The sequence below is a fragment of the Archocentrus centrarchus genome, chromosome 1 (genome assembly GCF_007364275.1).
Source record: "Archocentrus centrarchus isolate MPI-CPG fArcCen1 chromosome 1, fArcCen1, whole genome shotgun sequence".
NCBI classification, from domain to species: domain Eukaryota; kingdom Metazoa; phylum Chordata; class Actinopteri; order Cichliformes; family Cichlidae; genus Archocentrus; species Archocentrus centrarchus.
In genome coordinates, this window is record NC_044346.1 from 33398756 (window position 1) to 33413051 (window position 14296).

Sequence of the window (14296 nt, forward strand, 5' to 3'; positions counted from 1 at the left end):
CCTCCTGCAGTTAAAGAGGTGAACATCAAAGTTACAGATGAAATTTAACCAACAAATCCAATCTTAAGATTGGGGCTTAATTTGGATGTGAAAATGATAATTAAAGCTTGGAGCATTTCTTTTTCCTTTGCAAGTCAGTGCAATATGTGGAACTGGATACAGTCCATGTAGAGTGATATACTACTGACAGTAGGAGAAGTATTTTGTGTGTGTGTGTTAGTTAAATAAAAGTGGTAGCTCCCCAGAATGTAATTCTGCTTTTAAATGTTTGTTTAAATGAAAGCATGGTATGTTGTCAGTGCACACTGACTTAAATTTTTTTTTTTTAAATTAATGTTTAAACCAAGTCAAACAACTTCCCCACAAAAGAGTCCAATTCAGCCCACAGTATGGGTTTGCACAGTGTGTTGCAGGTGCAATTTCATCTGAGCCAGATGTCTGAATCATCGGTTTTACAGCTTTCTCATTAAGGAACACGATAGCCATGGCTGGCTATCCTAAACCGAAGCCCAACGAGCCTGCTGACAGGTCTTTGATTTACTCCAGTAATGTGTCTTTGTAATTACGCTGGCTGAATTGGAAAAACTGAGAAGTATCATTCAAGCTGTCCTTAATAATTAAAAAAAAAAAGAAAAGCTATATTAAATGTGAATATTTTAGAACATACTCAAACTTCTTTACACCAAAAGAAAGTGGGACAATTTGCAGGTGTTTTTATAGGTTATTCTGCAATAGGTCTGCCCCACTTGGTCAAAATTGGGCTGTATGAGGCCCACAGACTAAAATGAGTAATTTGTGCGATTTAAGTTACCTTCACATCCACATCTTTGCACTGTCTGTTTACAAAAACTGTTTGACCTATATGCTTAGTAGCTACTGGACATATATAATGGACTATGACTACAGACCATGATTTTAAGTATCATAATCATATTAATGGTTTGGCTGCTTCTTTGTCATATCTGTCATACTTTGTCATATCTGTGAGCATTTCCTCATAAACATTCCCTTGTAGACTGAGACACACTCAAATTCCTCGCATACATGAGTTCAATTAACCCATGTATGTAACTCATGCTGTATTGAGCACCCCACCCCGACCCCACTGACCCCTCCAAATTCAACCATTTATTTTATTAAGCATTCGACAAAATTCAATTGACATCAGCGTGAACTCTGTGGTCTAAAACAGGACCAACTTAATCTTTCATCCCCATCTACACGCTGTAGATATGTACGTGGCCTGCATCACATCTGATATGGGACACAGAAACCTGGCCTGACCAGTTCTGCAAAATTGTAAATGACACTGATCTACTCTCAGCATGAAAAAGCTTCAAATACACATTAAACAGCCCATCACAGGCTGGTAGCTCTTTAGTGTGAAACCTTAAATGAGAAAATTAAACTATAAATGAAGATAGCTATAGCACAGCTACTTGGCAGAAGAAAGTATAGAAATCCCAGCCTGTATGCAGGAACCATGGTTTATTGAGATGATGAAATAAAAAAAAAAGAAAAAGTTCTCCCCAAAAATTTGAGAACAAAATCAGACTTTGAGATCATTAAGTGGGATGAAATACAACTTCATTAAATTCATTTTTTATTTTTCCAACCATCAGTCTGCCAAACATGTTTTCAGATGTTTTGAGACCAACACCTGGATTCAGAATTCTCACCTCTTCACGTGGTCCACGTGGTCCCATGCTGCAGGGGGACAAATCTAATGAGAAATAATGGCCCCTGTGTGTGCAGTAATAGCGGTTAATATGAATAATATGCATATGAGGGGCAGACCATTGTGTGGTGAGGTTAGTTTGTTGAAATTTCACAACCAGTATCTGAAACCAGATTTAAAGGGGACAGAGGTCTTGGCAAAGCAGCTAGAAACTTTTGTGCCAACAGCACCACCTGGTGCCGACAGTGTAGCATTACAAAGAAAAGAGAAGAAAAATACTTAAAATGAAAATTCATTGCTGGGTCATATCTGGCAACATAAGGACATCCACTAACTGAAAATAGCTATGACATCTTAAAAGCACCCAACTTTCAACTCATGGAAGTTATAGGCATCTACTCTAATGAATTAATTTAACTGTTTTCCACACAGAAAATTAATTTTTCCGTTAAAGTAGAAAATGTCTTATGACTTTATTTGAAGGTGAAGAGTACACTGATAATAAAATTTGAAGGGAATGATGTGAAACAAGGGTGTGTGGCTGGAATCAAAACACAGGACGTTGTTTAATGCTGCTGCCACCAAGGCATCCCAGGTCCTTAATGGCTGTGAGTACAGAATCCACAGACAAAACTTCTGTTTGCGAGGGGCAGCCAATCAGAAGAAAACTAGCTTAAAGGAAGAGGCACTAAAACAGCTTTTATTTCAAACCAGAAGAAATGACAGGCTGCACCAAGAAGGACCAAAAATAAATGTAAAACACTGGGTCAAAAAACCAGGACCATGACACCAAAGACATGCCTGCTTTGAGTGCTTTGAGTGATCAGTAAGACTAGAAAACTGCTCCATAAATGCGAGGGCATGACACTACATTGGCTTCTGCAAGAACAAGCACCTGCAATGTAACAAAATAATCTAAAAAATATTAAAGCTAGAATCCATTTTTACTGAGCCGACTGGGATTAAACCAACTGAGAGGTAACTGAGATTAAAATAGAGAAGAAGGGTTGGGGTGATACAAATGCACCTGAGCTACCATTTCAGTGAGTGTGAGAAACGTATGAGCAGGTTCCACACATGCAAAGTTTCCTACCACCGCTCTGAATGCACAGACTAGTTTACAAGAACATTTTCTGTGTTCTAAATGTTCATTAATGTTGAATTAATATTGATAATTACAGAAGGCAATTTCTTTTGATGGGGCAGTGAGGACAATGGCTGTAATGGTTATATAATAAATCCCGACAGTTCCAGAATGTTCTTGCCATTTTCACTTTCAATGAAACATAGTTCAGTGATGATGGCTGTTATGTGTTCATGTCGCATTTAAATCAGGACATGATGTTGTGTGGTAGTAGATGTTTTTTTTTCTCTCCAAAAATCAGTTTTGTAAAGCCAGAAGAAATACTCTCCCTGCTCTCTGAAACATTTATTAAAGATTAATTATCCATTTATTGATGTCAGAGAGGCTATTTATGCACTATAAATTGATCTGTAGTTCATAATTCAGTATAGCCACTTATTATGAGGAAATTCCTGTTTGTGGATAACAGCTCTGTGTTTAATACCATCCAACCCAGCAGACTGCTCTCTAAGATGTCCAACCTGAGAATGCAACATAACATTTGCTTGTGGTTTCGGGACTTCTTAACAAACAGGCCACAGCCAGTGAGGAAGTGTCCACATCACTCTTCCACTCCAACACTGAGCACAGGAGCACCGCAGGGCTGTGTGCTGAGCCCCTTCCTTTAATCTCTGTGCACCCATGACTGTATACCATCCCACAACACCAACACCATAGTTAAAGACACGACCATGGTGGAGTTCATCACTAAAAGTGATGAGTCTGCACACAGAGAGGAGGTACTAAGGCTCACAGAGTGGTGCACTGTCAATAATCTTACACTGAACATCAAAAAGACAAAAGAAAGGATTATTGACCTCAGAGAGAAGCAGGATGTCCACATACCACTATACATCAACGGGGAGGTGGAGGTGAAGGTGTCCACATTTAAATTCCTGGACACTCACATCTCAGAAGATCTCACACAGACAGTAACCACGATGGCACTGCTTAAGGAGGCACAGAAATGGCTCTCTCAGGAAGGTCTTGCAACACCTCCAAGTGTCTTTCTACCAGTGCTCTATTGAGAGCGTCCTCACTCATGGCGTTCTGGTGTGGTATGGGAGCAGCACCGCAGCAGACAAAAAGGCTCTGCAGAGATCTACAAAAAACACATAAAACACAAAACATCACAGACCAACAGCTACCTGCCCTGGAAGACATCTTCTCCTCCAGCTGCCAGAGAAAAACACACAGAATCCTGGAAGACTCATCTCATCCCACCCAACATCTGTTTGAACTGTTACCCTCAGGAAAATGTTACCGGTCTGTTAAAACACCGACCACACAAATCATCAGTAGTTTTTATCCTAAAGCTATTACCATGCTGAACAATGAACTGAAATCACAACCCCATATACAACACATACACATGCAGCAACTACAGTAATAAACCACAATGTGCACTTTGATATGGATTTTTAACGTGCAATAACTCTGTAAGGCAAACCCCCAAACACAAGATAAGCAACCTAACGTGTGCTGTCCAGCGCAGGGAAGAGTGCTCGGACCTCTACGATGGAGGAACCTCAGCCTCTTCACAAATGGATGGCACTACATAGAAGAGCTACCTGAACAGGACAAGACTCAGCTGTACATCTGCATCTAAAGGAGAAAGGGCACCCCACGTTTACATTTTGGACCGGGAAGACAGAGAGTTTGAAAGAGGAGTGAAAGAAGCCATCTATGTCCACTGTGAACAACCATCATTGAACAGAGGAGGTGGATTACGTCATCAACTTTCCCCAGCTTACAATGCTGTCCTGAGCTCCTCCCCAGGCACCCCAACCCCCATTCACACCTTTGTTCAGGTGACCTCCATAGGTCATACAATGGCCCCAACTTGGTTTCACCTGAAACAACTGATTGTAGTGACCCACGCCTCCTTTCACACCTTGTGAATGTGATTATGCACATGAACAATAGTGGGTCACACCTCCAGGGGACTATGCCCACTGGGGTTTAAATACCTGCGTCTCTCCACCTTATTGAATTCACTGAGTTCGATTCTTGGGTTTACAATGACAATAAAAAAAAACTTAAATCTTGAAATTCATAACACCAGTTAAAATTGACCCAGGACATATGGTGAAGGCATGAAATATGAACAATACATAAGGGTTACACTGTCGGTCATGCAAATCTACTCTAGTAAAATCCAAGAATAAGAATGTGGTGCTGGAAATTAGTAAATGTAAATACTTTAAATACAATAGATGAGTAAATATGCATAAATATATGTACTCATATGCATTCTAAGAATGCACTCCAACCCTGCTTATTGCTAAAGACATGAATAAAAATACAGACCTGACTTGATAAGCAAATGTATCAGCAAATGTAACGCATATCAATCCTTCTCTTTATCTACCACATACAAGCTTATTTTTCTCAAAGTACTACTGAAACTGTTATAAAGGCACTCTGTATGACGTAATGCACGTTTTGTATATATGTATTATCACCACAAGGTGGAGCCAGTGAATCTATGCGCACCATCCTAATGTTTGTCAAGTTTAATTTGTGTTCGTCCAGACAAGGAAGCTGACTGTTATTGTTTTTGTAACACAAGTCACATCCCTATTAACAAATATTTACAGTTATTCTGACATTTACTTTCGTTCTTCCTGCTTTCACAGCGTATATCCAGGCAGAACACGTTCGATCGATTCTGTAACTTGAACAAAAGGAAAAGGCTGTAAAAATGAGCGACCTTTGACCCTTCGCTCTTTGAGTCTCCACAGCTCCCCCCCCCCCGGGGCGCTCTTGCGTGACCCTCGTACCCTCGTAGCAAATCATAAACCGAAAAAGCTTTTTTTAAATAGCTCATTATATAAAAGTTTTCTCTCCCAGAGAGCGACAGCACCTCTCTTTTTGCTGACCCCCACCCCCAAGATCCAGCAGAATCGATGTGTTATCGCTTTACGTCAGGCTGCAACTTGAAGCACTGCAGCAGCGTAATTGTTTACGCACCTTTAGGCCTCCTTGACATGTGTTTCCTAAAAAACCAGCAGCTCATGCAACAGCTGAGCAGGAAATAGTGGGAAGAGGGAAAGTTTGCTAATTAACATCGTCATTCATGTTTGGTTGAAAGGTCTTTTGTGCTGATTTAAAGAGGAGGGAAATGTTTTTCTTTTCTTTTCTTTCCAGTGCGCTCTCATTGTATCACATTATGTTTGGCTGCCTGGGAGAAACTTGGGAGAAAACCACACACATAAACACGTTTTAATCCCAAAGTGCCACGCAATAAATGACATAACCATCGGTAATTTCAGGAGGTTAAGCCTTGGACATGCATGCATGTATATGCGAATGCACTTGTGTGTGCATTTGTGTGTAGTTGCGCTGGTTGTAAATTGATCCCTACTGCTCTCCCTGGTTTGTTGTGCAGAGGAGGGGCGAGGAGGAGGAGGAGGAGGAGGAAGAAAAGGAGGAGGGTGCTGAAACAGGAAGGAAAGCAGGCAGAGAGGGACGGGAGAGAGGCTGTGAATGCTAACAAGTCCCGTTGTAACCGTAAAGCTGTGTAGGTAGGGTTTGATAAAACATCTTGCAATGGAGAGAAACGACGACCACTATTAAAGTCCTACTATGCGCCAGCGCAGATTCCGCCTTGTGCGCGTGCAGCAGCCTAACCTTCGTCGGCACGTTTGATCAGAAAATCCGTCTTTTTTCCGCTGAGTGAAATGTATCGCGACTGCTTGGGATTCACATTCTGACAATGGAGATTGAAAATATCGTGGCCAACACGGTTCTCCTGAAGGCAAGGGAAGGTAAGTTCAGCTGTGAATGGCTGCAAGAATGAATCGTATTTTCTCACCCTCCTCAGCGACTTGGCCGTAGCTTTTCGCCTGTCCTCCTTGGGGTTTATGCCTTCTCTGTCTCGCATCCCTGCGCAGTGCTTTGTCTCCAGGCAGAACCCAAACATCTTCTGCTGAAATCCTCTGTTCGTACACGAGCGACACGCAAAATTCACCAAGCACCTTAACATAAGGCCCCGAAGGCTGGAGATGAACAACGCAGGGAGTGTTTGCAGCATCGCGCTTAGATGGCAGCTTTGAATTGGAGGCTGCCGAGCGAATTTTTTCACACAGGCGGCAGTGGTTTAGTGGATATTTACGATGACATAACAGGTATTTAATGGTATCCACGTTATTGACTGTAGAGCCAAATTTGGCTGCGCAGCGGGGCTCTTTGCTCCGGTGCCTTATTACCTGTCATTATACGTTTCGGTGTGTTTAAAGCCTAATTAGCAAGGTAAAGTCAGCGTACGGTGTTTGACGCAGAAGAATGCCGCGGCATTGACTGTTGATTACAAGGGAAGGGGTAGTGGTATAGTGAGGGGCTTCAGGAGACTAGAAGGTAGCGTCGGCGGCCCAGGCGCTACAGCTCCGGTTGTGCACACTGCTCCGTGGGCCGGGGATCCCACAAGCAGTAGCTCACCTGGACGTGGAACAGAGGCGAGTATCCATCTGTTTTCCATGAGATGGCAGAGCAGAGAGGCTACTTTTGTAGCCAGTGAGTGGGCGCTGGGTGGGTGTGCAACACTGTATCAGAAGCTCGGCGGGGGGGGGGGGGGGGGGGGGTAATTACTGCTCAACGATTTCCACTCGTGTTTTTTTTTTTTTTTTTCCTCTGTCACTCTTCCAAACGGACCCCAGCAGAAGGCTCTGTTATTTCAGACGATATTATGCAAGTTGATACATTTTACTCGAAAGCAAATTCACTCAAAAGCCTGAAAGGCTCGAGGGTCGCGCCTCAGTGTGCAGAGGCCTTCCCTGCTTATGGTTTACATTATATTCAGAATGCGTTTCAGCTGGAGACTGAACGCCAACACTGCTGTGAAATGGATTGTTCACGGCAGCTGTGAATCCATTTCATAGCAGCAGTTGCTCCTTACGAGACGAAGCACCAGGCTTTCCTTTTCCTGCCTTTAAATGGTGCTCGACATGGGCTTGCCATAAATGTCCCAATGTTTCTGTACAAGAATCGGATCCACAGGCTCGATACCTGTCAGAGTTCCCCTCCTCTTATCACCAGAGGCTCCCAAAAGGCCCTCAGAGCACAAAGACAGTGGGAAGAGCTAATCTCTCAACAATTTCACAATGATATACTTAATTACAGCATTGAGTACTGAAAGATTTATTGATTAGTCAGCTTGTCATTAAACAGGCAGTTGATGATGTTAGTTTATTGAGTGAAAATACAAAGCTGTAGCTTATTACAGCTTTATACTGTTTTTATTTGGTTGGAAAGGGAAGAGTAAAAAAAAAGGGAAACCACCAGGACCACAAGCATTTTCAATTTAGTCAGTTTTGTGTTTTATATTTCTCCCTACTATACCGTTCCCCATTCATTGTCTTAATTATCATTAAACCTAAAACAGCTAAGGGCTCCTCAGTTTATCCCTGTAAGGTGCACCGGAGACTAATTGGATGTTAAATCATCTTTCCAGAGGTGGGTGCTCTCAGCTGGCAAAGCCTGTCACAAAGCCACAGTGACAGTTGTCATCAGTGTCAGAGTAACTAGTTGCAGAGCAAACAGCACCTTTTAAAAAACACACAAATCCAGACAGAACACAGCTTCTGTGGATCACATTTCAGTGGCCTTCTCTCCAAGAGTCTCTCTTTACCTTCATGCTATACTGCACACAACAGGGCTTGCGTGACCCTGCTGATGTGTCCTTCAGCAAGACATTAAATCACTTACTGTGTAGCGCCCTGACCTCACTGTGGAGAGAGAAAATTACAGATTATTAATTTTAAGCTGCGCGCACCAGCTCAGCTTTTGTTGACAGTTCTCGTCTTCTCAGAGTTACCATTTACGCTTATTGGTGCAGAGGAAACTGACTTAATTTAGGAAAATGACTAAAGTGTGACTTTAGTAATTTTCTATACACCTGTGCATGTGAAACTGAGTGGCCAGCGTGAGAACTGTTATGATAGGGTGTGTTCAGTGTGGCACAGTTAAAATGACACACGTCAAAGGAAGTGGTTTGAGATGACACTGCTCCCAGAGCTCCACACCCCTCGCCTCTCTGAGTTTCACAGACACATTTGATGTAAAATGCACAAAGGATAAACATAGCAATAACCGTATTTAATTTATGGGTTCACCCTCTTAAACTGCCAATGGGGTGTTATTACAATGGGGTGTTTGTAAGAAGACCAAGAAGAACTGTGAATTTAAACAGGCAACTGAAGAATCAAGAGCTACTCGTAACCCAGCATAGTCTCATTAAATGTCTTATCATTGATTGTACTAGTCATTGCGATGACAGTAAAGCACCCATGTTCAATATTTAAATGTAAAGAACCAAACGGGACCACTATATATTTGATGTCTGGTGTTGGTGGTTGATGTTCGTAGAAAATATTTACTATATGATTGAGTTAAAGGCACTTGAGCTCATTAAAAAAACAAAACAAAAAAAACCAACCTGTGTTATCATAGTTTGTCCTGCAGACTCCACTGTTTACAATACGTTTCAGGCACCTGAGTTGGCAGAGCACCCTATCATAGTGGAGCAGATGGCGACGTGAAGTGTGTTGAGAAAAATTATGTTTACTTTTCTGCTGTAAAAAGTTCTGCTCCCCATTACATATATTTATCAGAGTGTTTTTAATAGCTGCATTGCAGAGACCTTCAGGTGATCAGTTTCACATATAAAGATGGTTTATGTGAAATGGGAAAGACGTTTTGACGCACATAGATATATTGCTTTTAAGTAAACATTACAGCTGTATTTTAATTAGGAATTTATGAAGGAAGCTAGACACTTTATGTGAGACACGTTTACCCCCTTGCAGACGTGGAAATGTAAACTAACAGTAAAGTCTAGTCTCAGCACTGGTGATGCAAACAGTTAAAAACAGAAAAGGTTTCTAGAAGAATCGAGACGTGTATGCAGTAATACTGACAAACAGCATCACTTTAAGTTTAACATGTAAAGCTTAATTCATATTTTAGAACAAAAAAAAAATGCCTCAAATGATAATACCATATGTATTACAGCTAATAAAGTGGTACTTTACAAGTTTAAATGGCTGAGGATTATGGGTGTTCTCAGGCCTTTTGGTAAAGCTTGAATTGAACCTGTTAACACTCTGTGTCATTGTTGGCGAGACCTTTATATTGATATCAGAAATCTGCAATTGGTTACCTCTGTTTTTACTTGACTGCATTTCCCAGAGTGCTCTTTGAGAGGCTGTGTTGACGTGTTGTATTCAGCTGTGAGTTATAAATATAGTTGCTGTAAGAGGAGTGGTGATGGCATGATTGGGGGGGGCAGCTCCTTAATCAGAATACTTTGGGTTTGACTGAAAGGCATTCTGGTTCATTGTGTTTCGCTGTCATTTAATGGATGTTTTCTGTTGGATTCTGCAGAATAGCAGACTTGAGATGCTGCCACAAAAACCCACTGACTGCTCCTCTAGCTAAAAACTGGTAGTGGTAATGCACTGATTTGACTTTCCTGCATTCTTGTATCCTTTTTTTTTTTTAAAGCTGCCATTGTGCAGCTGCCACTAGTTTTGATCTCAGATATTATGCAAATGTATGAGCTATATGATGGTGCTAAGAAACAGTGTACATTATACAAAGGGAATTAAGGTAAAGGGTTAGGTAACTTGGCTAAGGACCTCAACATATAATCGCCATGAGTTATACTGAAGAGAGACTGAACCAAAGTGGTATTTCAATCTTACACTTTCTGGAATCACCAGATCTGAAATGGAAGTAATGTGGATGGGCCAGTGCTCGCATTAATTTTCTGTGAGCTTCAATTTTTGCAAAAGAGCTATACAGGTACAAGCAGATGTGGTTGTGTTGGTGTCACTGACCTGTATGCGAGCTCTGCCCTCTCTTTACCACCCTTCAAACTGTAGGCTCATCACTCCTTTCAGGCCACTTGTTGAGGGTTTTTCTGTGACGTTAGCCAGCATAGCTTTATTAGTTTTGTGGTTGTAGCTGGGCTAACACTCGTTGTCATCACTCTGGGGTGTTTCCTCCAGCTGAGGCTCATAAAACACATTGCTTTGTGACTGTTCCTTGATGTGGGATTCATTTTACAGTTATTACACCCACAAATGGGCTGTGCGGGGAACGAGATGCAGTGTGTTGCGTACTCGGCTCGGCTGCATGCCTCTAGCAGCGATGCTTAGCTGGGTGGCTACTGGGATGTTCATTAATATGTCTTCTTGGCAAGCTGAGTAAACATGAAGAGGCGCTTTTTGAAGCACTTTGTGAACATCTATTAAATGTTAAATAGGCATTCTTCCTACGACAATCCAGCTGTCAGTCTGATTGTACCAATGTGTAGGCTATATGTAAGAGTGGATTTGGACTGTGGTGATGACTTGTGTTTTGTTTCTCTTTAGAGGTTTGCTGGAAATCTTCTAGGAAGTGTCTTAAATACCCCTAAAGGTTCTTTGTGTTTTATAAGGTTTCCTTTTAATAACATTTTAACATTTTGGTGTCTGCCCTCGTTAAATTTCACATCAGTCCTGCCGTCAAATATGACCTGATATGTTGTCTTATTAAAGATAATTTTCAAGGTGTAATGCCTCCTGTGCTCAAGGGCCCCATGCTGGGAAGGCTGCTTTTCTGAGTTCCAGTTCTTCCCGCCTGGCCATGAAATTAACCATTCCACCCTTCATCCAAGAGACAGCTGTAGATAACTCGCCGCAGGTGATTAACCTTTCACTTTGTCCTCTTAAACACACGTGAAGTCTGTCGGTGTCTTGCTCAAGTTTAGCCTGACCATGTTCCCGTGCCGTCCTTCCCTCCCCCTTCTCCCCTAAGACACTGTGAAAACAAGGGTCGGTTTTCAAGCACGTCTCGGCTCAGTTTAATGGAATACCTCGAGCACAGAGACATGAGGAAGAAAAGATCTTGCAAAACACCACAGCACGCTACTGGAATGAGCACGAGAGCTTGTTCATGTGCTGTTCTCTGCGTGTGTGTGTGTGTGTGTGTGTGTGCTCGTGCTTGGTGTTTTTGCTCATGTGAAAAATTGCTTGTCTTACCTCGTGTAAGATCTGCTGCCCCCCCCCACCTCCCCCGCCCCATCAACTTCTTCGTTAGTTGTCACGTACTGGAATTTACACTAATGTTGCAGTGTTCTTCACAGTTTTGCACATGAGCCACTCTTTCTGTCAGGGCCACATAGAGAGGGAGGAAAGTCTGGCTATAAAGAATTAATGAAGGCATAACAGCAGAAGAAAACTGTTTATACACGAAGGGCGGCAATAGGCTGAATCAGAACGTGAGAGAGGTGAGGATTAGAGCAGAGCTGGCTGATATTCACATGTTTCTCTTTTCCTCTCTCTCTCAGCTGATGTGTGTCTTTCAGTGCAAGTATACAGATGGATTACCTTGCGCAAACACTGGGCCTTTGCTCTGAATAGGCAACACAGATACTCAGAGCTAATATTTTCCTTATCAGGGGCTGCACCAGCCAATCACACACTGTATGGGAGAGAGACTAGGAGCGCAACAGACCATTCATTTGTCATGGCCAGGCTCCATTGTGCCTATGTGCGTGTGCATGCTCATATTACAATGGGCCTAAACTATGTGTGACCCTCTCTCATTTCCTACTATTTAAGTCATGTTTTTGGGAGATGGCTGCAGCCGTTCAGTATAAACCTCCACCTATATTGCTGCTGTTGGACGGGCTTCAAATTAGAAGAAGCAGCGCATATTCAGGATGTGATTACACTGGCCAAGAATATGCTGATAAACATTATTATCAGTGTTTTGAAAGTTAGAAAAACTTTTCTTGGGTGTAAATGTAGTTAATTTACTTAACAGCATGTTTGGCTTATTACCTCTCCTGATTACCTTTAGTTTTCAGTTACTTTACTCCTACTGTCCTGCTCAGAGGTAACGCCAAAAATACATGGTGACCCTGATCTTTGACATTCTTATACTCATTAAAAGTCACTCTGCGTAAGTGTGTAGCCTAACTGGCTGAATCACATTGTGCGAATACTGGCTGCTTACTGCCATGGTCAGGCTGTGACTGTCACAGACGAGTTGGATTTTCTGGCCTTGTGGCTGTTATACCGAGTGTCAGCATGTGACATGTGTTCATCAGATGGCCGAGCGGCTTCCACCATATGGTGATTCAAAATAAAAAGGAGTTGTGATGACAGCAGCACTGCTCAATGTTCACGGTAACATCTGAAGAAGCTGAGAAAATACTCTGTGGTGGTGTTTTCCCTTTTAAGTGTTTCGTTACTGTTGTTTCCTCATTTCTGAATAGCGTTTTTTTTTTCGGGAGTATCAGTGCAAACCAGCACTTTTTATATGACTTATTTTTTGCATAACATGCGTTTGTTAGGTGGTTCGTGTATATATCTGAATAATTAAATTGTCATTTTTGGCATACGGAAAGAAAAAGCGCCCCTCCTCTTGGTTGCAATGGCTCCATGTGCAATATCAAGGCCAGGAAACTTGGGGTCCATATGGACATTACTTTGAGACCTACTACCTACTGAAATGTTACTACAGGGATAATACGACCTGATGCACTTCAAAAACTGTGTAATGTTTTTGAGAAACTTGACAGAGAGTTCAGTGTTGACTTGGCCTCCAAATTCCCAAGATCTCAATCCAATCGATCTCTGGAAGTTTTAAGAAAAACAAGTCAGATCTGTGGCGGCCCCACCTCGTAGCTTACAGAATTTAAAAGATCTGCTGCTAAAGTCTTGGTGCCTGATACCCTAGGACACCTTCAGAGGTCTTGTGGAGTCCATACCTTGGAGGGTCACAGCTGCTTTGGAATCAGGATGAGGACCTACACAATATTAAACCACTGATTTTAATATTATGGCTGAATGGTGAGCTACTGGTCTGGCTGATTTATGTGTCTGTTTTGTCTCACCTGTTTCCAGGCAGAAACTGTAAGTCTGAAAGCAGGGTAAGTACTGTTTAGAAAAATGCACAATTGAGTCATGAGTCTTGTAAAGCCTATTTTACTTTTACACTTTCTATGAACTAAGAAATGACCTCTGCTTAAACTGGTATTAATAAAGTACAAATTGGAAATATAAATTTAGAATTAGAATGTGGTTGGGCAAAGGGAGTTGTGCTAAAATGATACTGCTACAGTCTACTGCGCAACCTCCACTCTGACTTCTTCCACTTGAGATGAAAGAGAGATAAAAGAGGTAAAAGGGAGGCTAGCATATTAGGGATGGCAGTGGACTGTATTTGGCTTGCACGTGCACTACAAGCACACCAGTGATCATAGGGGTAGGAGACAAAGCAGATACAAAAGAGAGCAATGAATGTACATTCATTAAAGCAGCCATAACTCACTTGAGACAGAGAACTGCAAACAGTAGCTCCATGAAAATACTCAAGTGTACACATGCTCTCCTTTTACTTTTTCTATGGTCTCATTTTTATATGTCTAACTGGTTAGACTTGAAAATTGAGGAAATACACCAAAATGCATTTGAGGCAGAAGATAAATAAGACTGATATAACTG

General features: G+C 41.9%; 1 protein-coding gene across 1 annotated transcript in view; it reads left to right on the top strand.

Moving 5' to 3' along the window:
• The first annotated feature begins 6272 nt into the window (after window positions 1–6272).
• grk4 (G protein-coupled receptor kinase 4) overlaps window positions 6273–14296 on the top strand; it is a 57247-nt gene continuing 49223 nt past the window's right edge. Inside the window, exon 1 of the mRNA XM_030728127.1 lies at window positions 6273–6571. Within this exon, the coding sequence (XP_030583987.1) occupies window positions 6520–6571 (52 nt within the window). The 5' untranslated portion in view covers window positions 6273–6519. The remainder of the gene's footprint in view (window positions 6572–14296) is intronic.